The following is a 23,463-nucleotide window of genomic DNA, read 5'->3' as shown; positions in this document are numbered from 1 at the left end:
ACTAGCCGGCTCCACCTTGCCGTGTGATCTGAGTCACTAGATGAGCTTCATTTCTAGTAAAGGGGAAAATTTAGCTTGATTCTTTAGCTCCTACCTTCAGGACACCTAGAATTTAAAATTGAGGGGCGCCTGGGTGGCGCAGTCGGTTAAGCGTCCGACTTCAGCCAGGTCACGATCTCACGGTCCGTGAGTTCGAGCCCCGCGTCAGGCTCTGGGCTGATGGCTCGGAGCCTGGAGCCTGTTTCCGATTCTGTGTCTCCCTCTCTCTCTGCCCCTCCCCCGTTCATGCTCTGTCTCTCTCTGTCCCAAAAATAAATAAACGTTCAAAAAAAAAAATTTAAAATTGAGACGTTCATGATATGATCACAGTACGCCGATGGAATAGCAGTCACGGTCATCTGTAAGGGTGTCAGACTTTATGAAGTCCTCAACACCTCTTTGGATCTCCTGCTGGCAGAATTCCAAGGAGAGAGGGGAGGGGAGAGGCAGGAATGATGCTCACAGAGGAGGGAGCCCGCTGCTCCAGGGCCAGGAGGGAGGGAGGGAGGGAGGGAGGGAGGGACCTGGTCTCTGAGAGTGCCGAGCACCTGAGCTGGCACTGGGTTGGCACTGGAGAGCTTCTGAGCGGGACAGTGGCAGGGTCAAGTCAGCCTGGTGGGAGGCGTAGAGTGGTCAGGGAGGGGGCGCCTCGCACATGTGCAGATCCAAAGCCACGACTCCAGCTGGGAGACCATTGTGATCGGTCGGGGGGGAAAGCTGACAAAAGTTTAAACTGGAGCCATTCATTCATTCGCCAATATTTATCATGTGGCTAGGATGTTCCGGGCACTCTTGTACTCAATAAGAAAACAGAGTGTGGGGCGCCTGGGTGGCTCAGTCGGTTGAGTGTCTGACTTTGACTAGGGTCATGATCTCGCGGCTGGTGATTTCGAGCCCCACGTCGTCGGGCTCGGGCTCGCTGCTGTCAGCGCAGAACCTGTTTCCAATCCTTTGTCCTCCTCTCTCTCTGCCCCTTGCCCGCTTCCACGCTCTCTCTCAAAAACAAATAAACATTTAAGAAAACAGAGGGAATAAAACACACTATCCCTGCTCTCATGAAATGTATGCTCTGTTAAAGGGAAACAGACAATAAATATAATTAATAATGAACTAGAGTAGTCCAGATGATGGTAAGTGCTATGGAAAGAAAGTGAACGGATGGGGTGGGGTGGGGGTGGCCATTTTAACAGAGATGACCAGAAGTCCTCACCGAGGAGGTGACATTTGGGCAAAGGCCTGAGAGAAGCTACTGGCCATGGGGATAGAGACTGGGGATAAATGGGACAAAGCAAGGAGGTAAATCATGAAGAAACAACATTGAAAAGAATCTCGCAATTATTTAGACATTGAATTGGAGAATAGGATCACAACCAAAACTGTAAAAATATAGAATTAAACCAAATTTGAAGTGTGTTTGTCCTTTATGGTTTGAAGAGAGTCAGTTGAATTGTTCAGTTATTCTTCTTTTTATGTTTATTTTACTTATTTTTTTTTTTTTTTTTTTTTTTTTGGGAGAGAGAGAACGAGCTAGTGTGGGAGGGGCAGAGAGAGGGAGGCAGAGGATCCAAGGCGGGCTCTGTGCTGATAGCAGAGCCCAATGTGGGCACGACCTCACAAGCCATGAGATCATGGCCTGAGCTGTAGTCAGATATTCAACCAACCGAGCCACCCAAGTGCCTTTACCAGACTTTATGGGGGCAATTCTACACTATCGTAGCATTGGTAACTCTGGGGTTTGAGATGGTCTGATGTTAGAGGGAAAGGAACAGCGGAGGCTGAGGACAGCAATATGCTTCATATTCCCTGATGCTCCTTGTCCCTTAGGAATGAACTGTTGCCCCCTCCTGCTACCAACGTTACCACAGTCGCAGATGTCCCCTGTCATGGCTGCAGACTGTGCTGCCTACAGCCCCCCCTTATTTCAGAGGCACGCGTTTCCTCTGCTGCAGCGAGTGCTGTGAGCTGATGGCTCACTGCCAAAGGGAGCCACCTGGCCTGCGGGCAGGACCCTCCCTGGAGACAGCCACATGGGAGGGGGGTTACGAAGGCCAGACCATCTTGCCTCAAGGGGTGACAACTCTGAAGCCCCCCGTCCCAGCTCCAGAGCATCCTGTGGGATCGGCTGAGGCCTGTGTCGTGTCTGCACTGGGGAACAACTATCCTCTCGAGGCGTGCATTTCCTTCCCCTCCAACAGATGTGGATCCCACGGGCATCCCGGATCGGCTTCCTGCACACATTTCAGGATCAGCTTCCCGGGAACTCGTCCTAAGAACACACCTTGGACACTTAAGGATTCTGATTGTCTTCTAACTGCCTAACTACCTACCTAGGTCATAACCTTCTTGATGATAAAGGAGACCATCCTCGACCCCTTTGTATACCCTCGGGGGTGTAGAACCATCCTTGCACACAGGCGACTGTCCTCAATTACAGGCTTAAGAAGCTTTCTGCTTCCATCCAGAGAGGCCAGTGAGAACCCTGAGGATGACACAGAAGAGAACAGCTCAGGCCCACAAGTGTTTGTGCCAAACCATTTCTCTAAAGCTGGTTTTGCTGGGGATGCAGCCAAAACCCTTTTATTCCCTGCCAGGAAGTGAAAGTCTTTTATCAGCACCTGAGAGGAAAAAGGGGTTCAACCGCTCAGGCTCAATAGAAACAATCCTACATCGGTGAATATGGTATGAAACCCAGCTCTGAGTTGGATGCAACAATGAGAAATTTCTGTTGAATGTGTGTTTCTCAAAGAGAATAATTTAAGGGGAGGGGAGGGGAGCAGGCACTCACTTAAAAGACATAGTAATCTTTTTTCATAAGGGTTTGTGAGCAATTGTTTACTTTCTAAAAATAAGACAAATTTCATATTCAATGTTTAAAATTAGAGACACGATAGTGTAGTTTCTCCTCGTGTGCCACATGATGTGATTATATTTCACCAAGATGTTTTAACTTGTACAAACCTTATGCTATTGTGGTGGTTCCTTTCAAAGTTTTCTAAGGTAGTGGATTACTTAGTCTCAAAGGAACTAAACCTGTCTGAGCTCTATTAGAAAAGGCAGAAGAGGATCCAGCATAAAGAATTACAGCTGGAGTCTGCTTCAGACAGCTTAGGAGGAAAACATGGGGAGAGAAGAGGGAGGATTCCAGAAAAATCCAAGAAGAGCCCAACAGCTCTGAGAGGAAAATTCCCTAAATTTTAGATGTTAGAGTCTCCAGGGGCACAGTGGGTGTTTTAGTCAGTTTGGGCTGCTTATAATAAAAATACCACAGACGGGGCAGCTCAAAAAACAGAAATTAATTTCTCACAGTTCGGAGACTAGAGAGTCCAAGATCAAGGTGCTGGCCAATATGGTTCCTGGTGAAAACCCGCTTCTTGGTTTGCAGAGATGGCTGCCTTGTCACCGTGTCTTCAGGTGGCAGAGAGATGGTGTCTCTAACGTCTCTTCTCAGAGGGGCACTGATCCCGTTCGTGAGGATTCCATCTTCCTGTCCTAATGGCCTCCCAAATGCGTCACCTCCAAATACCACCACACTGGGGGTTAGGACTTCAGCGTGTGAATTTTGGGGAGTCACAACAATGGGTAAAAAGCAAAAGCAAAACCAAAAAACATTGTTGACTTGTTACCTGCAGACACTGCTATGTGAATATTTGTTCTCTACTGAGAACGTCGGTCCGCATCCCTGGCTACACAGTACAACTACCTGAGTTTTTGAAATGTCGGGTACCAGTCTCCATCCCAGGCAAACAGAGGCTGATGCAACTCCTGGCTTGGGATTTCACTGTGGGCGGTCATTGTGGATAGCTGCCATCGCTAACTCTCGTTTGTCTTCCTTCAGATAAAGCTCAAAAGATACGGAGACGTAGATTCCTTTCTTACTCCTTTTGATATTTGCATTTGTTAAATGAAATCACTACTTTTAATTTGTTTAATGTTTTTCTCAACATTCTGGACAACTCGGACTCATTCCACTCAGCGCTTAGCAGGTGGCATCACTCAGGGCTTCGGGAGAAGGCACTGTCACCTTTTGAGTCATAGCTCCGCTTTGTCACCACCATGTGAGACAGTGCTCCCCAATGCCGCAAGGGCACGGGACCACATGCTTCTCTCATATACCCAGGAGCCACCTTGGAAGTAGTACATTTCCTGGAGTTACGTGAGCCAAAAGTGGGTTATGTAGTGGGACGATTTCGATTGGGCTGAAATGGCTACCCGGGACTAAACTTTAGTTCTTTTCCCACCTTCCAACAAGAAGAAAGAAAATCAGCTCTTCTACAGACAAGATAACAAAGCTCACATTTTCTCTGTACACATGAGGTAAGTGATGTTGCATCCTGGTACATGAACTTATATGCCTGTGTGTGTATACACGTCCACACTGCAGGGCAAGGTAAGGCAAGGCCGTGTACACAAGAAACTAGAAGTACAGGCCAGCTGTGGGCAGCCCCTAGCGCGGTGTGGGATTCTGGCTTCGGAAAAGGAATACCAGCTTCTTGGGGGCGAATCCTGACACACCGTATGTGAAATGCTGCAAAATAAAACCCCTCAGTGGTGCGGTTAACAAGCCAATTTGCCTGGGAACCACTGTAGTTCCATGAGCTGGCCAGACGGGGGAGCTTCATTTCCAATGATGGATGCCCCATACTTGGAAGTTCTAGTTGTCACCATTTGGTGTCAGTATTTTCTATCTTAAAAAAAAATCTTGGGGGCACCTGGGTGGCTCAGTCGGTTAAGTGTCTGACTTATCCTGACGGCTCAGGTCATGATCTCACAGTCGGTGAGTTCAAGCCCCGCATCAGGTTCTGTGCCGACAGCTCGGAGCCTGGAGCCTGTTTCAGATTCTGTGTCTCCCTCTCTCTCTACCTCTCCCCTACTTGCACTCTGCCTCTCTCTCTCAAAAATGAAATAAAAACATTAAAAAAATTTTTTTAATCTTGGTAAAAATTAAAGTTCCTGTTGAAGAAAGTCTGGAGCATTTGGTTGTGAATAAATTACTTTATGGAAAAAATGTTTAATATTCCTCCTGTGGGTATTCAACTTTGCCAGCACAGGAGGGCAATGGTGGTGCAGGGGAAGGGGGGAGTGGGAACTTGAATGCTCATCCCCACCACCACCCTCTGAGATGCAGCCTCCATTTGGGATGGAGACTGGTCCCTGATATTTTAAAAACTCAGGTAGTTGTACTGTGTAGCTAGGAATGTGAACCAGAGTTCTCCGTGGAGAACAAATTCTTATGTATCTATTTTTTTTTAATGTTTATTTATTTTGAGAGAGAGAGACAGAACATGAGCAGGTGAGGGGCAGAGAGAGAAGGAGACACAAAATCCCAAGCAGGCTCCAGGCTCTGAGTTGTTAGCACAGAACCCCACACAGGGCTCGAACTCATGAGCTGTGAGACCATGACCTGAGCCGAAGTCAGATGCTAGCCTACTGAGCCATCCAGGCACTCCAAGAACAAATATTTATGTAGAAATGTTTGCATGTACCAAGCAAACAGTGTTTTTGGCTTTGCTTTTCTTTTTTGCCCATTGGTATGGGCTGAATATTTGTATTTTCTTGAAATTCACCCCTTCATTTCCTGCTTGGTAATTTTTTTCCTCTGTGCTCAGAAAGGGCAGCATCTTCTTTATCTGCAAAGGCCAGCATAGGATTACACCATTCATTCATTGGATCAATAGATTTTTAAGGATCAGCATTGTGTAACACGGGTCCCTCCTTTTCCAGAGCTTAGAGATTCTAGATGGCAGCACAAATGGGGTAGAGGAGGCTGCCGGAGGCTGAAGTTCTGTAGGGAAAGAGGCAGGTTCTGGCTTTGAGCCTGGCTTTGCCACTTAGCAGCTGTGTGGCCTTGGGCAAGAAACTTAACTTCTCTGAGCCACAGTCTCCTCATACATAAAACAGGCATGTTATAAAATTTCTTCCAGTTTACCATGAAAGTTAGGTGTTACTTGCACTCACGGGTACTAACTGAATGTCTACTTAGTGTGGGCTAAGGGCTGCTTAGCCCTTGGGTCGTGCAACAGCATAGGGCTTGGAGCCGAGTCTAGGTTCACTATCCACCCCTGGTGACAAGTAATTGGCTGAAATCCTCCATATGTGCATTTAAATTTGTATAAACATTGCCCAACAGCAAATTGCTCCTCTTTGAGGATATGTTAATTCACACTTGGATTATACAACAGAAAGGTGGGAAAGAACTTGTGTCCTCACCCTCTTAACACCCAGTAAGTTATCAGACTTTGGGATCTTTGCCAATCTGACATGTGGCAAAGGTATCTCAGTGGTTTTCATTTGCATTTCCCCTAATATGAGTGAGTTTGTGCGTCTTTCCATCTCCTGAAGGGCTCTATTTCTGCAAACCATCCCTTTATATCTTTTGCCTATTTTCCCACTGGGTGTGTTGTGTTTTTCTTAGTGGTTTCTGGGATTTGGTTCCCTATTACAAAATTAGCCCTTTTTCTGAATATAGGTTGCAAGTTCTTGCCCCAATTTGTCCTCTGACCTTTGATTTGGTGAATGGTGGTGATGGTGGTGTTTTTTAAACATACGATTTTTTTTTTTAATGTAGCCAATAGATTGATTGTCTCTTTCATGACTTCCATGCTTTGTGCCAGACTTGGAAAGCACCTTCCCATTCTGAGACTCTGAGATGAAAACAAAATCTGTGTCCTCCTTTAGTTTTCTTTAATGATTTTATTTTCATGGTTACATCTTTAATCTGCTTGGAATTTATTTTTGTGTACCAAGTGAGGTACTGGATCCAAGTTTCTTTCCCCACACAAGTAACTTCCTAGTTGTCCTAGATTCTTTTATTAAATAATCCATATTTTCTCCACTGATTTCAAACCTACTTAAGTTTTGAAAGAAGGTCAGAGACTTCTAAATTTGGCAGCAGGAGGATGTCCAAGCTGCAAAACTTTGGACTAGGTTTGTAGCTCTTTCTGAGTTGTGCCTCTCGTCATTTGGAAAAAGAAATGCAGGTGCATTGTTCTGAAAATGTAGTTCAACAACCAACTGTGTGGGAGAGTGGAAAAAACATGGGCTCCCGGGTCAGAAAACCTGACTTTACTTCTTCTGGTGAGTAATTGTGGGCCAGTCACTTAACTGCTCTGTGCCTCAGTTTTGTCCTCTGTAAAATGGACCTAATAATAGCATCTGTGTCATACCGTATTGTGAAGTTCAAGTGCATTAATCTATGTGAAAGAGCTTTATAAACTACAAAGGTCTCTGGGCACATTTTTGAAGGTTTACAAGTTGGTACAGCATTGCCGGTTAACTTAGGCAATACAATTCTAGATTTTTAAATTTATTAACTTTCTGGAAATCCTTCCAACTTCTTTGGAGATGGTTAGCTTCTTTCTCCTTGCTGATGAGTGTTCTGGGTTTGCTGATTTTTTGCTTATTTGTCTGTTTTCTGACAGCATCGGAGTGGAGGAAGGAAGAGAAGACTGGGAAGTTAGATCACCCATTGGGTTTTGAGGGAGGAGGTGAATCAGCAGGTGGGGGGAGGGGACGGATTTGGTGGAAGGAGGGAAAACCAGAGGGAGAGTGAACAAGCTAATTTACGAGCTAATCTTGTAAATATAATTATTTCCTAGGAAATGTTAAAATTTGCTGTTTTTTTAATTTGCAGCAAAGTTTTATGGGTGGTACAGAATGAAGGCTGAACGTTAGGCAGTGGAATGCTGGGTCAGAGTCCCTTGTCTTCTTAACGTCTCCAGCTTCCTCATCTCTGAAGCGGCGACACTCATAAAAATGCAGCCCCTATGCTCACATGAGACCAGATTGGGGGCTGGAATAGGCAACTGAGGAAAAAGCGTAAATCTCATGACGGTGACTTGAGTGCCCCCACGGAATGCAATCTGCTTCCTCTGCACGCAATCCTGCTGGAGACAGGTGCACCTGGAGGCCCAGCAACCAACCTTCCCTGTTCCCTGTCCCCACTTTGAAGCCAGCAGAAGTCTGGGCAGAGGAAGATGCCACTGCTCTCGTGCCAAGTTTGCAAGAAAGGACATGGGACAATGACTTCATTGTCACAAGGGGAAGAGAGATTGCCCAGGAGGACAAGGGGTGGGGACACTGGTGGGGACTTGGCGGGGGTTTCGGGGGGATTGTCCGTGAGACCAGCGGCAGGACCAGGAGAGAATGAAACTACCATTTGGGCTGCAGGTGCGGGGCACTTTGTGAAGAGCAACGTGACTGTGATTTGATTTGTTCGAACGCAAGAAACCTGTTCTACAGAGTTCTCTCAGCCGTAAACCTGGCTTGACCCGCTCCGATGATCAGTTCCTGGTGGCTAAGGCGATCACAATCCCCACCTCTTCCACATACCTGTTACAGACGCTTTCGGCCCCAGGGGAAAGGCAACTTCAAAATTCCTTCCATGTTTAGCACATTTTAAGTGTATTTTGTTAAGTTCTAAACCTTTGAAAACAGTCCCCCAACACACTTCCTTCATCAGTTGGCCCAGGTGCCATAAGGAATTACAATATTTTCTCTGTGTCAGTCGTTGTAAATGAGTGAATTCTCAGGAAGTGTATTGGAAACCACCACAGGAGGTTTGCACTTTCTTGTGAGGTCACATTATTAAATTTTCACCTTGAATTTCTGGTTAATTCTATACCAGCCTATAGAATGTGTCTATGCGTGTGTGTGCTCTCGTTAATAAAAACCCTCCAGCAGGGCAGGCTCTGTGGGCACACACATGGCTGGTGCAGTCACCAAGGGCCCCACCCTCAGAGGAGTCCTGTCCTTGGTTCAATGTTCCCCCACCAGTGTCTTGACATTCTTTTTTTTTTCTTTTTTCTTTTTTAATGTTTATTTATTTTTGAGAGAGAGAGAGAGAGCAGGGGAGGGGCAGAGAGAAGGAGACACAGAATCCAAAGCAGGCTCCAGGCTCTGAGCTGTCACCACAGAGCCCAATGTGGGACTCGAACTCAGGAACTATGAGATCATGACTTGAGCCAAAGTTGGATGCTTAACTGACTGAGCCACCCAGGCATCCCCCAGTGTCTTGAAATTCTTAATAATTTTTTAACAAGGAGCGTCATGTTTTCAGTTTGCACTGGATCCCACAAAATGTATAGCCAGTCCTGCTCACTATGAGATATTGGACCTTGTTCAAAAGGGCAAGGAAGTTTTGTGTTTTTTTTTAATGTTTAGTTTGGTAGTTGTCAGTATTTTATTGTTTTGTTTTTTTTTTAATGCCTGCCACTCAGGTATGTAGACGATGACATGTCGATGTTTGTAGGGAAAGATACTTCCTCATGCCAATATATAGACAAAGGTATGAATCTCAAATAAACAGCAGTAAATAAATAGTTATGAAAGGGAAAAAGAGCTATAGTTGAATTAATTTCTTTGGTTCAGGAGCATTAATTCTCACTGCGTCATCCCCTCTATTTAGAGGAAGTGAGAGAGAAATAAAGAGACTGAACAGAGAAGGTCAAAGGTGTAGCAAAGAGAGCGGAAGCAAGGGTGGGAGAATGAAGTGAATCAAGTATTGAGCCCAAGAGTCTTCTTTCGATGCAAAAAAAGCAATTTGCATGGTCACCCCTTCTGATGTGTGCATTATCTGATGATATTGGCTTCTCAGGGACACAGACTTGTGCACTCTCTTCACTGTGTGGTTTAGAAATTTTGGCGTGTCTGTATTTGCTTTGCAGCCGATGAGCAACCTCATCTTGGTGATCTCTGAACCCAAAGAAAAACAGCTGTTCAGTGGCTCTGACACTTATCTATGTGCTTGGAGGGGCCCTACCGTTTTGCCTGAACCTGTGATAATAAAGTTAAAAAATAAGTTAGCTTCTTTTCTTATACTTTGCAAATACATACATTTCTCCCTCGATTCTCAGCATTGCTGTATTATTATTATTATTATTTTTTGGCTCTAGCCGTTTCTTCCGCCAAGTTTTCTCTTAAACGGGTATGGGTTCACCCATGAAATGATTCTGTTGCTTTAAGAGAGAAAAAAATGTCACACTTGGTTGGTCTGAAAATGTAACACCTGGCACCCATATTTAGAAATGTTGAGACACACACACACACACACACACCAGCCTTTAGCACTGAAGTGTGCAAAACATCACAGGAAGCTCATTGAGTTCAATCATTTATTTGTAAGTTGGTTGTTTGGAACTTGAAAGCTTTGGAACTTTTCCCATAGAGGCAAAGCTATAAATGGGGCTTTGGTCCCCAGGCTCAAAAGACTGTTGCAGAAATGTCTACCGTGGTGATGAAAACAGAAAACGATTTTGTGGCAATGCAAAAATTGAGCCCGAGAGAAAAGCTAAAGAAACCTGTTTCCTTTGAGTGCTTACACTTGAAGAGGAATGGATTTCCTCTAAGGAGGTGGCAGGGGCAGCTGGAGGTTTCCGAGGTGGCTGTGGGGCATTCTGGTGGCCAGACTCTTTGTATACTCACTTTAAAGCCTGGGTGTTCTTCATCCTCCATGCAAAGGTGTACCACAGAGTGATTTCGTGTGACTCACATGTTTGAGTTCTATTTTGGGCTCAGAATGGAAAGGAAAGCAAGAGAGGAGGGGAAATTTTCTTCAGGTATCTGGAATTTTGGAAAAGGAGGGCAAATGAAACTGGGTGACCTTGCGGTGCCATAGCTCATGCTGTTCCCTTGGGAGAGAAAGTCCCTCACCACACAAGCTTCTTGTTTGTATGGAAAGCTCCAGCTCACAGGTCCTCTTCTCTAGGGAGCTGCCCCTGGTTTCCTAACTCTCCACTAGTACAGCTTCTCTCTGTCTCTCTCTGTCTCTCTCTGTCTCTGAAAGCACACTTCACCTTGTTTGTAATTGTATGTTTCCCCCACTTGATTAGGAACACTTCAAAGAAAAAATAATTTGAATTCATTTAAGAAAATCTCAGGAACCTACACAAGAATGTGTTTCATTTGTATATGTTGGAGCAAGCTGTGAACAGTAAAAAATCGGACTAGGGAAAGATAATGGGGACATCGTGTCCCCAAAGGGGAAGATTGAAGACTGTGGGGAAGAGGTCTCAGGTCAGAACCTACCCATCTCTCCCCACTTACCAGGAGTTTCACTAGTCCAGAACCTCTTGTCCTCTTGTCCAAGATGAATGGAAGAAGGAGACCTTGAGGAGGGTTAGGGGACCTAGATACTAAGAGTAAGCTGCTGCTTTACAAGCTATGGTGGCTATATTGTGAGGTTTCTCTGGTAGCCATTCTCCCTTCTTCCAATGACAGCCCCTGACTTTCACGTGGGGGTCAGGGGTCGGTCTTTGAACTAACTCCAAGATAGAGGACAGGGTATCACTTTCCCCTTGGCCTTGGTGTTGGCTTCAAGGATGTGACCAAAATATACAATCAGGATGGATCTCACACTTCTGAGGATGCTGTCACCACCCTGTTGTTCTTGAACCTGAGGTTGGGGCAGCTAGAGTGATGGTGTGTTGGGGAATGTTTAATAATTACCTTTCAAACAAAAAAGCTCAACCAGTCCTGATGTATAGTGTTTGCCAACTCCTGTGGTGTAAATACTTCCACCATGACTGATTTCAAGCTCGAACACAGTGTGGCTGAAGATGGAGCTAGGAATGGATATATAGTGGCAAAAAATAAAATAAAATAAAATAAAATAAAATAAAAGATAAATACCATAGATGTGAGTAAACTCAAGAGTGTAGATATTAGCAAAATGTAGTAACATAACCAGGAAGAGATGAGATGAGTTTTGAATACCTATTACGTTGGTTTTATATATAACTTATTTAATTATAGGCTTATATATTTGTTTTTCAAATAATGGCTATATTAACAATAGGTTCACAACATTTCTGAAAGCTTAGTTGTCTTCCAAAAGCTGGTATGAGCTAGATCCAGCAACCCACTGAGCCAGAGCTACTTGGTCACCTTGGAAGAAAGAATTAGGCAAGAGGGTCGGAGAGTGTGACAATCAGTCCTAACCATAGTGTTTGGGCCTTGAAATCTATAGCTTGCTTAGCCCAAGACAGTTGGGTAAATCAACAATCTCCTTTCTTACTTAATCCAGCCTGAGTTGGGTTTTCTGTTACTTGTAATTGAAATAGTCCTACGTGCGACACAAATTTTTTTTTCGTATTTGCATACTTCACATTTATAATTCAAGTAAAACTGACTTACAGTATATAGTGGGTTGAATGGTAGCCCTCCAAAAGACATGTATGTCTATGCCCTACCCCTTGGAACCTGTGAACCTTTTCCCAAAAAGGTCTTTGCAATTGAAATTAAATTTAAGATCTTGACATGAGATCATCTTGGGTTAACTGGATGGGCCCCCAACCCAATGACAAGTGTTCTTATCAGGGACACCCAGAGGAGAGACCTGGCGAGAAGTAAGAAGGCCACATGAAGAGAGAGGCAGAGATTTGAGTTATGCAGCCACAAGCCAAGGTTCCAAAGAACCTCGTGGAGCCACGAAGAGCTGGAAGAAGCAAAGAAGGATACACCCCTAGAGACTTCGGAGGAAGCACATCCCTGCTCACACCTTGATTTTGAACTGTGGGCTCCAGAACGCGAGAGAATAAATTTCTGTTGTTTTAAGCCACCAAATGGGTGATAATTTGTTACAGAAACTCTAGGAAACTAATACAAGGTAGCAATATTTTACCTGCTTAACAAACGTCTTTTCCTTCTTTATCCTAGTTCTAAGTGGAACAAAGATCCATTGTAGAATTTAGGGACATTTTTGAAGTGGATGCAATGATTGCCAGAGATAATCATATGCCAGTCTGTTCTGTTTGTATGCGTGTAATTATAAAACCTGAATCATGCTGTATGGACAGTTTCAGGTCACACTTTTATTTATTCATTTATTTTTTTGCCAATGCATTATGAAGATTTTCTTGTATCATTGTAACTTACTTGAAAATAGTGCTTTTAGTGGCTACAGAACATCCTATTTTATGGACATATCATAATTTATAATGTTACTACATTATTGTTAGATGAGTATACAATTCCTAATCCTGCACTATTATAAATAACTCTCCACTTGGGAAAATTTTCTAAAATTTTATTTTATTCTTTTGAGCATGTCAACATTTTAAGAATCCTGATGCACATGACCAAGTTGTCTTCTGGGAGGTTTCTTTCAATTTGGAGCCCTGTCAGCCACAAGAGTACCCATTTAACAATGCCTTTGACAACCTTGAAGCCAATCACTTTTTTTTTTTTTTTTTTAATTTTTTTTTTTTTTCAACGTTTATTTATTTTTTTTTTGGGACAGAGAGAGACAGAGCATGAATGGGGGAGGGGTAGAGAGAGAGGGAGACACAGAATCGGAAACAGGCTCCAGGCTCTGAGCCATCAGCCCAGAGCCTGACGTGGGGCTCGAACTCACGGACCGCGAGATCGTGACCTGGCTGAAGTCGGACGCTTAACCGACTGCGCCACCCAGGCGCCCCGCCAATCACTTTTTAAAAGCTGAACCAATCTGATAGGTTAAAAGAAAATGGTACTTATACTTGCTTTAATTTGTTTCTTTGCTTTAGTGAGATCGCCAGCTTCCTCATCAGCCACTTACACCCTTCCTTTTGTGAGTTAACTTTTTGTGCTCTCTGCTCACTTTCTATTGGGGGATCAGCCATTTACTTATTGATTGGAAAGATCTCTTTAGTGCTGTTATAGAACATTTATGAAGATTTCTTTATAGAATGTCACTTTCTATAAATATTTGTTACATTTTACACGAGGGTCCTCTGACTTACAAAAGAGCAAAATGTTGAAATCACATGAGACAAGAAGTCACTCTCTGGGACGATGATAGTGATCTAACTGCACTTTTTCATTATGACTTCAGGCTGGCACACGCATGCTTGGATGTTTCCAGTTTCTAAAAAGGGAATTGGAATTCTTCCATTCAGGCAACCTGCAGTTGGAGTTTTAAGCCATTTTGCTCTGGGGACAAAATTTTTAGGTTAAATAAATAGAATAAATAAATAGAAAAGCACTATACATTTTTTCATAAGCAATCTGATTCCTTGCTCTGATTCAACATGTCTTGACCACAGACATTGTTGACTTTGCAAAACAGAACACGCCGTTCATTGGTTGGGAGTAAGGAGATCTTAGTTCTTTATGCTATTGCTTTTTTTCTGGTTTGGGGTCTTTCTCTAAAATGGACTTTTGCAAGTCATTTCACCCTCTGGTCCTTGATTTCCACATCTTAGCGTTGCTAGGTAAAATGTAGGACATGATGCAATATTTGGGACATGCTTTTACTAAGAAAGTTTCTGTTGGTTATCTAAAATTTATCTGGGCATTCTATATTTTTACTTGCTAAATCTGGTAACTCACTGTGTAAGGCCTATTCCAGACCGGACAAATTATGGTTGAAATGTAATCCAATTTCAAGGCACCTTGCAGTCTGGGTAATCTGGGCCCTACCCTGCAGTGGGATACCGTCATCCAGAGGAACTGTTCCAGGGATAGCAGTAAAGGAAGTGTTGGTGAGCCATGGGGAGGCCAGGGATCTATTTGGAGATAGATAAGACTTGAAACTGGGATCGGAGAAACAATATGGAAGCGACTATAGAAGTGGTAACCACTGATCTTTTTACTCTCTCCACCAATTTGCCTTTTCCAGAATGTTATATAGTTGCAATCATACAGTGTGCAGCCTTTTCAGATTGGCTTCTTTCCCTTAGTAATCTAAGGTCCCTCCATGCCTTTTCAGAGCTTGATAGTATTTAAAAATTAATAATGCATGTTTTATTACTAAAAGTAGTAAGTGGAACTTGAGATTTCTTTGTAGTTATTTCCATTCTTAGAATATATTTTATTGAGCATGTACAGAGGACTGCATTCAAAAGTCAAGATAATACTTTTCTCTGTGATGTTACCTTTCATTCATTTGTTTCTGTTTATTTCCATATGTAAAGTTTGCCTTTTTTTTTTTAATTTTTGCCTTAATTTTGTTTTTAAGATATGTCAAGCCTAATTTAAACGTCAAAACTCCAGGGGCGCCTGGATGGTTCATTCAGTTAAGCATCCAACTTCAGCTCAGGTCATGATCTCACGGTTCGTGAGTTTGAGCCCCACTTTGGGCTCTGAGCTGTCAGCTCAGAGCCTGGAGCCTGCTTTGGATTCTGTGTCTCCCTCTCCCTCTGCCCCTCCCCTGCTCACACTCTGTCTCTCTCTGTCTCTCAAAAATAAATAAACATTAAAAAAAAAAAAGGTCAAAACTCCATAAAAAGATCCATCCAGAGAATCTATATCCAACCTTATCACTTCTGCTGTGTTTTCATCTCCCTTTCGCCTCCTGTTGGTAACTATTTTCATTAGCTGCTGGTTTTATCCTTCCCATGTTTATGTTTATTTTTTCAGTAAGTGTGTGTGTATAAACTTCCTCTACCTTCTTGTTTAAAAAAAAAAAAATAGCTGTCTACTCTATTACCAAATCCTGGAATTCACACCTTTTTGTATGGCTACACTGAACTCCTCTATAAAGATGGGCCAAAATTTCTTTAACCAGACAGACCCCATTGATAGCCATTTAGGTTTCCCAATCTTCTGCTGCAAAAAAACAAAAAACAAACAAGCAAAAACTTATAATAAATAACTGTGTGGAGACGTTGCATGTGCATGTGTGTGCATGTATGTGTATCTGCAGGGTAAGGTCCTAAAAGTGAGGTGGTTGAGCCAGAAGGTAAATTCATGCAATTTTGTTAGGGACGGCCAGTGGTGCTCCATGAGGACTGTACTGTGTTGTAAGCAAAGGGTGTCTGTGTCCTCAGAGCTCCCTAGCATCAGACTTTTGGATTTTGGCCAAACTGATATGTGAGATATTTACTATCATGGTGATAGTCTTCCTTTTAATAGGAGTGTGGTTGAGCATCTTTTCATCCATTCAAAGACCTCTTACCTTTCATGGTCATGGGTTTTGGCCACTTTTTGTGTTGGATTTTATTTTTTTCATCTCAATTTTAGGAGCTTTTTACCTATTAGAGATACATATCTCTATTTGCTCTGTACATAGTACTAATATTATCTTTAGACATCTCTGTATTTGTTATCTATGATACATTATCCAACACTTTACTCCCAATTTGTCCTTTGTCTTTTGATGCTGCTTATGAGGGTTTTTATGCTGTGAAAAGTTTCTTTATGTTTCTCAGGTCAAATTTATCAACTTTTTCTTTTATTACCTCTGGATTTTAAGTCATAGAGAAGGTTGTCAAATTCAACTATATTTTCTTCCTTCTTACACTTAGCTCTCTGATCCATTAGGAGTTGTTTTGGGTAAATGGTTTGAGGTTTGAATCTAGTTTTATCTTTTAGCATCATATTGAATTTATATATTAAATTGGAGATAATGGAAACCTGCATGATATTGAGTCATACCCACAAACATGGAATGTCTCCCCATTTGCTCAAGTCTGCTTTTGTTTTGCAGCCCTTTAAATCCAGGTGGACTGCCTGGGTAGGAAGACTAGGAACTAGTAAAGCTTCACTCAACAGAAGATAACAGAAAATTGTAATCAATCAGAGCATCTGCTACCAAGGACTTCTGGCCTCCAGGACCTCGACCCCTAGAGGCGGTGAGCCTTACCTTGGCTCTCGGCATCTCTGACACTCCCATTCCTTGGAGAGAGCACTCCACACCCTCTACCTTGCCTATTCTCTGGCTTCATCATGGCCCTGACTGATGGGAACAACCTGGCCTCCTAGTTGCCTCCGACTCCATATATCTGCCTCCCACCCTGCTCCTGCTCGTGGTTGAGCTGTGTGACTGCTGTGGAGAAAAGAGTTTGAAAACCCCCAAAGGGATGCTCACCTGCCCAGAAGTTGTGAGGAATAAGATGGTTCCTAGGCGGAGACTCAGTTGCAGAGGGGCATGAATGACATTCGTACTTGGTTCTAGAAGAAGGGGAAAGCCTGTGTAGTCCTTAAGAAGAGTCATCAGCTGGGAACGTGGGCTGGGAATGAGAATGAGGGTGGATCTGGCTACGAAGAAGCAGCAGGAGGATGAGTGGTTATCCAGCAAGGGCCCAGGCTGGCATGAGAGCAGGGTGACAGTACACATGCTACAAAGAATCTTGTCGTCAGATTGGCTCTGAGGGCTGAAGGCAAGGGAAGAGGTGATGGCACATTGACCAAGAGTTGTCCATCCTGACAATAGGCTACTCTAATGTTCCTTCCAACTGGAGACTTGGACTGATACAAGAGTGAAGTCTATTATCATCCAAGCTATTCTCCTAGTAATACAGATGTTGCATTCCTGGCCAATTTGACATACAGAATTTTGAGTTTACCGAATAGGTAAAATAGGGAGCAGACTGGTCTCACCGAAAGCGAGCCTTGGGCTGAAAAGAGCCTTTGCCCGTTTGCTCAAGTCACAGATGTGTTCTCTTCTTCCTTTCTGACCCTGCTCCCCGCAAAGGAGGGGAACAGCCTGTCAGCATCTGCCACACTTCCTTTTCTCTCTCTGCCTTTTCTGGCCTCTTTTGCTGTTTTCTTCCCCTTGCTTTCTGCGTGCCAGGCTTCCTCCCTTAGCTTCCCCCCAAACCTTCTTCCATCTGGGCCCTTAACTAACATTCGCGAGTTAACTAGGCATAGGTCTGACCAACAGCTACTTTGGCCTGCAGTGTCAGAAAGCTACCAGGGCCACTGTTCCTACAAGACACCCACCCCACTCCAGCCCAACAAAGAGGGCCGGCACAAGAGAGGAAAAAAGACGGAATGGTTTGGGTGTTTGGGGCCTGGCTTAGGGGGCAGGAAGACTAGATGGCCCTAGGTAAGTAATGTCACCTTTCTGAGGCTCAGACTTCACATCATAAATGGGAATGATAAACAGTAGCCCCCTCCTACCTGCTGTGAGGCTGACCATCATGGGAGTAGGTTACGGCTAGAACCGCAGAACCATAGTGCCAACATCACACCTTGCCTACTCTGGCGGTGTGTCTAAACCAGCGCTGGCAGGGGAAAAGCCATCAGCAGGTGGGTGGCAGAGCAGAGTAGCTGAACTTTCAGTTCCAGTGAAGACTTGGACTACTTCCAAGGCTCTGTAAACTGCCACAACCACCCAGTGCGTCATTGGGAAGCAATCTGGCAAAGACCATCAGAAGCTTCTCTTCTGGACACCATGAGGGTGTTGCGATTGGTGTAATCTAACTTCTGTGCACGTGGGCCAGTGTTCAGAGACCAAGTCAGAAGGAGCCTGAGCTCTCCTTGAATCTGCTTTCTGTCCTCGGAAGATGAGCTGAGGTCAGGGAGACTAAGTGATTCACCCAAGGTCAAGGATAAGTGATTCACCCAAGGTCAAGGTCTGACCTTATGTCAGAGCAGGCCCTCTGCTGAATCACGGATCTCTCTTGTGATGGCAAAGGCCTGTGATTCTCAGCTTAAAGTATGGAAACAGGCTTGGGTTTGAGGCCCAGCTCTTCCATGAGTGAGTGGTAGAACTTTGAGCCACTTAACCTCTCTACAAATCAGTTTCTTCACATATGAAATGAATGTCATAATATGGAAATATGGAAAGCTTTCAATAGCATGTAGTTGTTTTTTGTCAGTGGATGCATGTAGTTGTTTTTTGTCAGTGGATGCAAGGAAAGACCCAAGAGAAACCAGGGTTGGTTGGGTCTCATCCCCAAGCTCCAATATAATCTGTCTTTTTGTTCTCAAGCTCCGACATCTCACACAGCTAACTGAAACTTAGACAGCCTATCCTGGCTTTGCCCCATAATCTAGACCATATCTTCTTTTTATTTAAAAAAATTTTTTAAAGATTATTTATTTTTGAGAGAGAGAGAGAGAGAGAGACAGCATGAGCAGGGGAGGGGCAGAGAGAGGGAGACACAAAATCCAAAGCACACTCTAGGCTCTGAGCTGTCAGCACAGAGCCTGATGCGGGGCTCGACCTCACGAACTGTGAGATCATGACCTGAGCTGAAGTCAGACACTTAACCAACTGAGCCACCCAGGCGCCCCTAGACCATATCTTCTCTTAATTATTTTTGTTAAATATTTAATACATACAGTAGGTACTTATATACCTGCCACTTGACTTCAGAAGTAGGACACCACCATTGCTTTTGAAGCCCTGTATGCCCCTTCACTGTGATCCCCCTTCCTGGTAACCATTCACCTGAATTTTACATTTATCATTCCCTCTCTCTGTTTGACCTATAGGTATGCGTCTTAAATAATATATTAGTTTTACATGTCTTTAACATTAATATAACAGAAATCATGATGTGTGATCTTCTTTAACTTGCCTTTCTTGCCCAAATTATTTTGTTATTTATCCATACTTATGCAATTGTACTTCACTCATTTTCACTGTTGAATAGTACTCCATTGCATCCATAGGCCACAATTAATTTATTCATTTTCCCGTTGATCGGCAATTGTGTTATTGCCAGTGTTTTTGAATTTTCTATTAAAAATGGTGCTTCTGTGACAATTCTTGCATGTGACCTTGGTGTACATGGTATATTCGTACTATTTCATCATGTCTATGATCTAAATTGCTTTGGTGATACCAAAGTGTTTCCAGAGTGATTGCACCCACTTGTATTTTTATCAACAGTATGTTAGAGTTCCAAATTTTCTTTAAGGTTGGTTGGGACTATCCATTTTTCATCTGTTCATCTAGTGATTAAAACTCATATCCACTGTGCTGTGCAAATCACGACTGTTTATTATGCTATGTTGTTCTCCGTGTGCTGTGGAAACCATGTGTGGCCTCATTCTTTTCACAAGTAATCAGCTAAGACTTGGTATCCTCAATTTCCATGTTTTCACTAATCTTCTGGGTAAGCTGGTTGCAGCTACAGACCAGTCATGGCAGCCTGGAACAATATGGCCGTCACACTACACACCACATGGGGCAAAATGTCCAGTCTGGAAAAGCAGACTCTCATTTTTATTATGTCAGACCAAATACAGTAAAAAAAGAAGAAAGACAAGTGGCTGTAAAAAGAAAAAGCAGAAGTGTGACTCTTGCCTCTGCTTTTTTTTTCTCTGGGGAAATAAGAAGTTGCCAGTCCAGGTGCTAAACAGAGTTGTTGGTTGACAGAAAAGTCAAGTGGCTGATGGGGTGCACTTTACAGTAATTTAGAAGACACAGGCTATCATCATCCCATTCAGTGAAGCTTGATTTTCTTAATCCTTGATGATGTTGCAATAGCCTTCACCATCCTGGTCTACTAGTTTCTTTCAGTTAAGAACTATGGAGAGAGGATGGCGGGGGTCTAGAGCTCTCTCGGGATACGCTGCAAGCAAATTGAGCTGCTTGTTTGGGGAAAATAAACAACTGGAAGACGCAAGTGCTTGCATTTTTCTTGTGAAAGATCGTCTGCTCCCTTGCTAGCCTGGCCAATTCAGTGGCTTGGCCAAGCAGAAGGGCCCCACCCTTTAATAGCTCTGAGGATTCTGCTCCTGATCATCTGGTCGAACTAGAAATTCAGAGGTAGTACATGAATAATCAAGCTTTACCTAGAGAAATACAGAACTTCTGTTTGTACAAAGAAGAAGTAGAGAAGGGAAGAAATCCACCTACGACTTCCACCTCTGCCAGTACCACTGCTCCTTCTCCTCCTCCTCCCTCCCCTCCTCCTCCTCCCTCCTCCCTCCCCTCCTCCTCCTCCTGCCTCCCCTCCTCCTCCCTCCCCTCCTCTTCCTCCCCTCCTCCTCCTCCATCTCCCTCCCCTCCTCCTCCTCCCCTCCTCCTCCTCCACCTCTCTCCCCTCTTCCTTCACCTCCTTCCCCTCCTCCTCTTCCTCTTCCCTCCCCTCCTCCTCCCACCTTCTTCCCCTTCCTTCCTTCTCTTCCCCTCTTCCTCCTCCCCTTTTCCCTTCTCTTCTTCACTCCCCCACCCCATCTCCTTCAGTTCTTCTCTTCCTCTCCTTCCCCCTCTATCTTCAGCCAGACCTGGGGTCTGTACCAGAAGAGGCAACTTGGAACCTCTACTCTGTCCTTTCTCTGTATTCTTCAGACCCAGAAGAGGACTGGTCACCTGGGCAAATGTGGTAAATGTGCACCTTCCTCACCAAGGTGAGCAGGGTGTGCTTGCTGGCTACAGGGAAGTGTGCCAGGCATAAAAGGAACCGTTTCTCTCATTTTCTTCCTCCCTGATCTTAAACTGCCTTCTGCTCACTAAATGACAGTACAGAAATGCTATTTTCATATCATGGTTCTTTAAGTGGAAAAGTTTATCCATGAATTTATGCAAATGAGCAGAAAGTCCCAAAGAGACCTGAGAATTGATTATTCTGCTTTTTCTTGAGCCCAGGAAGCTACTGGGGACAGAATGACACCTGCTGAAAACAAGGACTATACGTGTTTGGGACAACAGGAAGTAGTGACCAGCCAGAAGCCCGTCCTGACCTGATTACGAATCTGGTTATAAAAGAAAGCAGCTGGAAAGAAATTTGCATGTCCAATAGGTTTCACTATTAAAGTTTACACAACGTGGAGTAATCAGCCAAGCTGGCTGGCTACCCAGATCACATGATTGTGTAGAAACATGAAACTCGACTATGTGCTCGAGCAAGTTTTACTTCTCCCTAGTGTAGGGTGTCTGCCAGCAGCCGGCACTCTCTCGGAAATCAGACTCAAGTGACTGGGACCCTTGAGATCAAAGGCTTACCATGCTACTCCCTAGGAGGGCCAGTGACTGCTGACCTTACCACTGACGGTTATTCGTGGCTCTTATAATTAACAAAAAGAATGGACAAGCTTAACAAAATAACTGTCCCTGCCAGTCAGAAGTTGAGGTAAGATTTTCCCCATCCAATACTTCTCCTTCCTTTTTTTTTTTTTTTCTTTAATGATCTACTGATTCTGAGAAAAACTGAAATCCTGGAATACTTTGCTCGTTGTAAGGCAGTGGGTGGCAATTGCTATAGAGCAGTACCCTGAGTTTTTAAAGAAATATGTAGGAACAAGTGGGCTTATTCTAGCTGGCTTTTGTCATTGAAAGATGCATGTAGGAAGCCCTGGGGAGACGGTAAAAAAGAAAACCCAAGGACTTAGATTCTACTGAAGTTCAGCTTTCAGAGCCTGAATACAACAAATTATTCGAAGGATACGTTTGTCTAATCTGAATCTCAACCATTTCATTGTGGATTACTATTTAATGTTTAATGTTAAAGATGGTTGTAATCATTTGTATTCATTGCAGTTGTCTCTTATTTATTTTGTGGGTGGATATCACAATTGTGTGGGGACATGAGATCTGTTTTTCCAGTGTTATTTTGTCACTATAGCAATTATCTAATAAAAAGCCACTTAGAAATTAAAAACCAGAAGTGGCCCAAGGGGCAAGAATCAAACAACTCCTCTGAGCTGTGGAAAAGACAGTATCCCAACTTTTTATTTTGAAGATCTTTTTATTTCATGGTAACAGCATCATGGTTGTTGGAGATCGGAAATTTTAAATGTTCAGTGAGTGTTTTATATTCCAACTACCACTTTGACCTTCAGTTTGTCATGGGTGATGTGACACGTGCAACAAGTAAACTATCACAAATAATAAAGAGCTAGACAATTAGAGGTTTTGAGACAAAATTTAAGAGAAATGAGTCTGGAATTTGCAGAGTGACCGCCCTTCACAGTGAGAATTTGGATCTTGTACCGGTTAGGTGTTTGGTAAATGGTGTTTTGAAACGAACTGCTGATCTGGGACCAGTAGGCTCCATCAGCACGGTCAGCCATTTCAAGGGTGTGTTGTTGGGTACTGTGGTTTGACCTGCACTGACAGGGGCCAAGAAGGTACCTCAGTCTTTCCCTTGGTCTTGAGTCACTACACTCTCATGGGAGGGGGGGCAGATGAATCAATGAAAGTAGTAAGAGACTAAATGAATATAAGAAGGGAATTGGAGTAGCTGAGAAAGATCTCATGGAGAAAATGCTTCAAGAGCTAGGTTTGAGAGGCAAGTAAGACAAAAGTAGGGTGAGAATTGGAGGAAAAACAACGAGCCGGGAGGGAGGAAATAGAGAAACGCAACTTGGAACTGGACTTGAACACAGTCCATTGGTGGGATGATGAGAGTGTTCTGTCCAACAGAGACTATGGAGTAGGGTGTATGGAACCAGAAGGTCCTGGTAAATTGGGATGTGTAGGGTGGAGTCAGCTCACAAAGGACAGTGAGGGCTCTAACCACAGGGGGTTAGAGAATGGTTTACAGGAATAGAAATGTCATGCCAGCAAGCATGTAATAGGGGGCAGGGATACTCTGTAATGGGGCCAGTTAAGCAGCCTAAGCATCTAGTGCCATAGGCCTGGACTTGAGGCATAGCAGTAAGAAGTGAAAGGAAAAGAGTGTAGGAAAGACATGCCAAAGAAACCAACAAGGCATGGATATTAGGGCTTCTCTCAAATGAGCAAGAGGGTTTTATATAGTCCTTTCCAGACATTCCATAACCTGGAGCTACGCTAAGCCTTAGAACCTCTTTTAGGAAATCCAGATGGGA

At 43.7% G+C, this 23,463-nt stretch overlaps 1 protein-coding gene and 1 long non-coding RNA gene across 3 annotated transcripts in view; both read left to right on the top strand.

Moving 5' to 3' along the window:
* Positions 1 to 2,878: 2,878 nt before the first annotated feature.
* Positions 2,879 to 17,226, top strand: LOC147576096 (uncharacterized). Its single transcript, XR_015241762.1, has 2 exons — positions 2,879 to 4,353; positions 16,442 to 17,226. It is a non-coding gene; the product is annotated as an uncharacterized LOC147576096 (long non-coding RNA).
* Positions 17,227 to 20,724: 3,498 nt separating this feature from the next.
* BLNK (B cell linker) overlaps positions 20,725 to 23,463 on the top strand; it is a 78,169-nt gene continuing 75,430 nt past the window's right edge. The window contains exon 1 of one of the 2 annotated variants that reach the window (XM_086680507.1): positions 20,725 to 21,764. In XM_086680507.1, coding sequence (XP_086536633.1) covers positions 21,718 to 21,764 — 47 coding nt within the window. In that variant the 5' untranslated portion in view covers positions 20,725 to 21,717. The remainder of the gene's footprint in view (positions 21,765 to 23,463) is intronic. The other variant, XM_086680508.1, reaches the window with a different exon arrangement.

Source organism: Puma concolor, chromosome D2 (assembly GCF_028749965.1).
Source record: "Puma concolor isolate L17-30 chromosome D2, mPumCon1.1.hap2, whole genome shotgun sequence".
NCBI lineage: Eukaryota > Metazoa > Chordata > Mammalia > Carnivora > Felidae > Puma > Puma concolor.
Note: the sequence above shows the minus strand (reverse complement) of the source record. Positions and strands in the feature narration are given on the sequence as shown.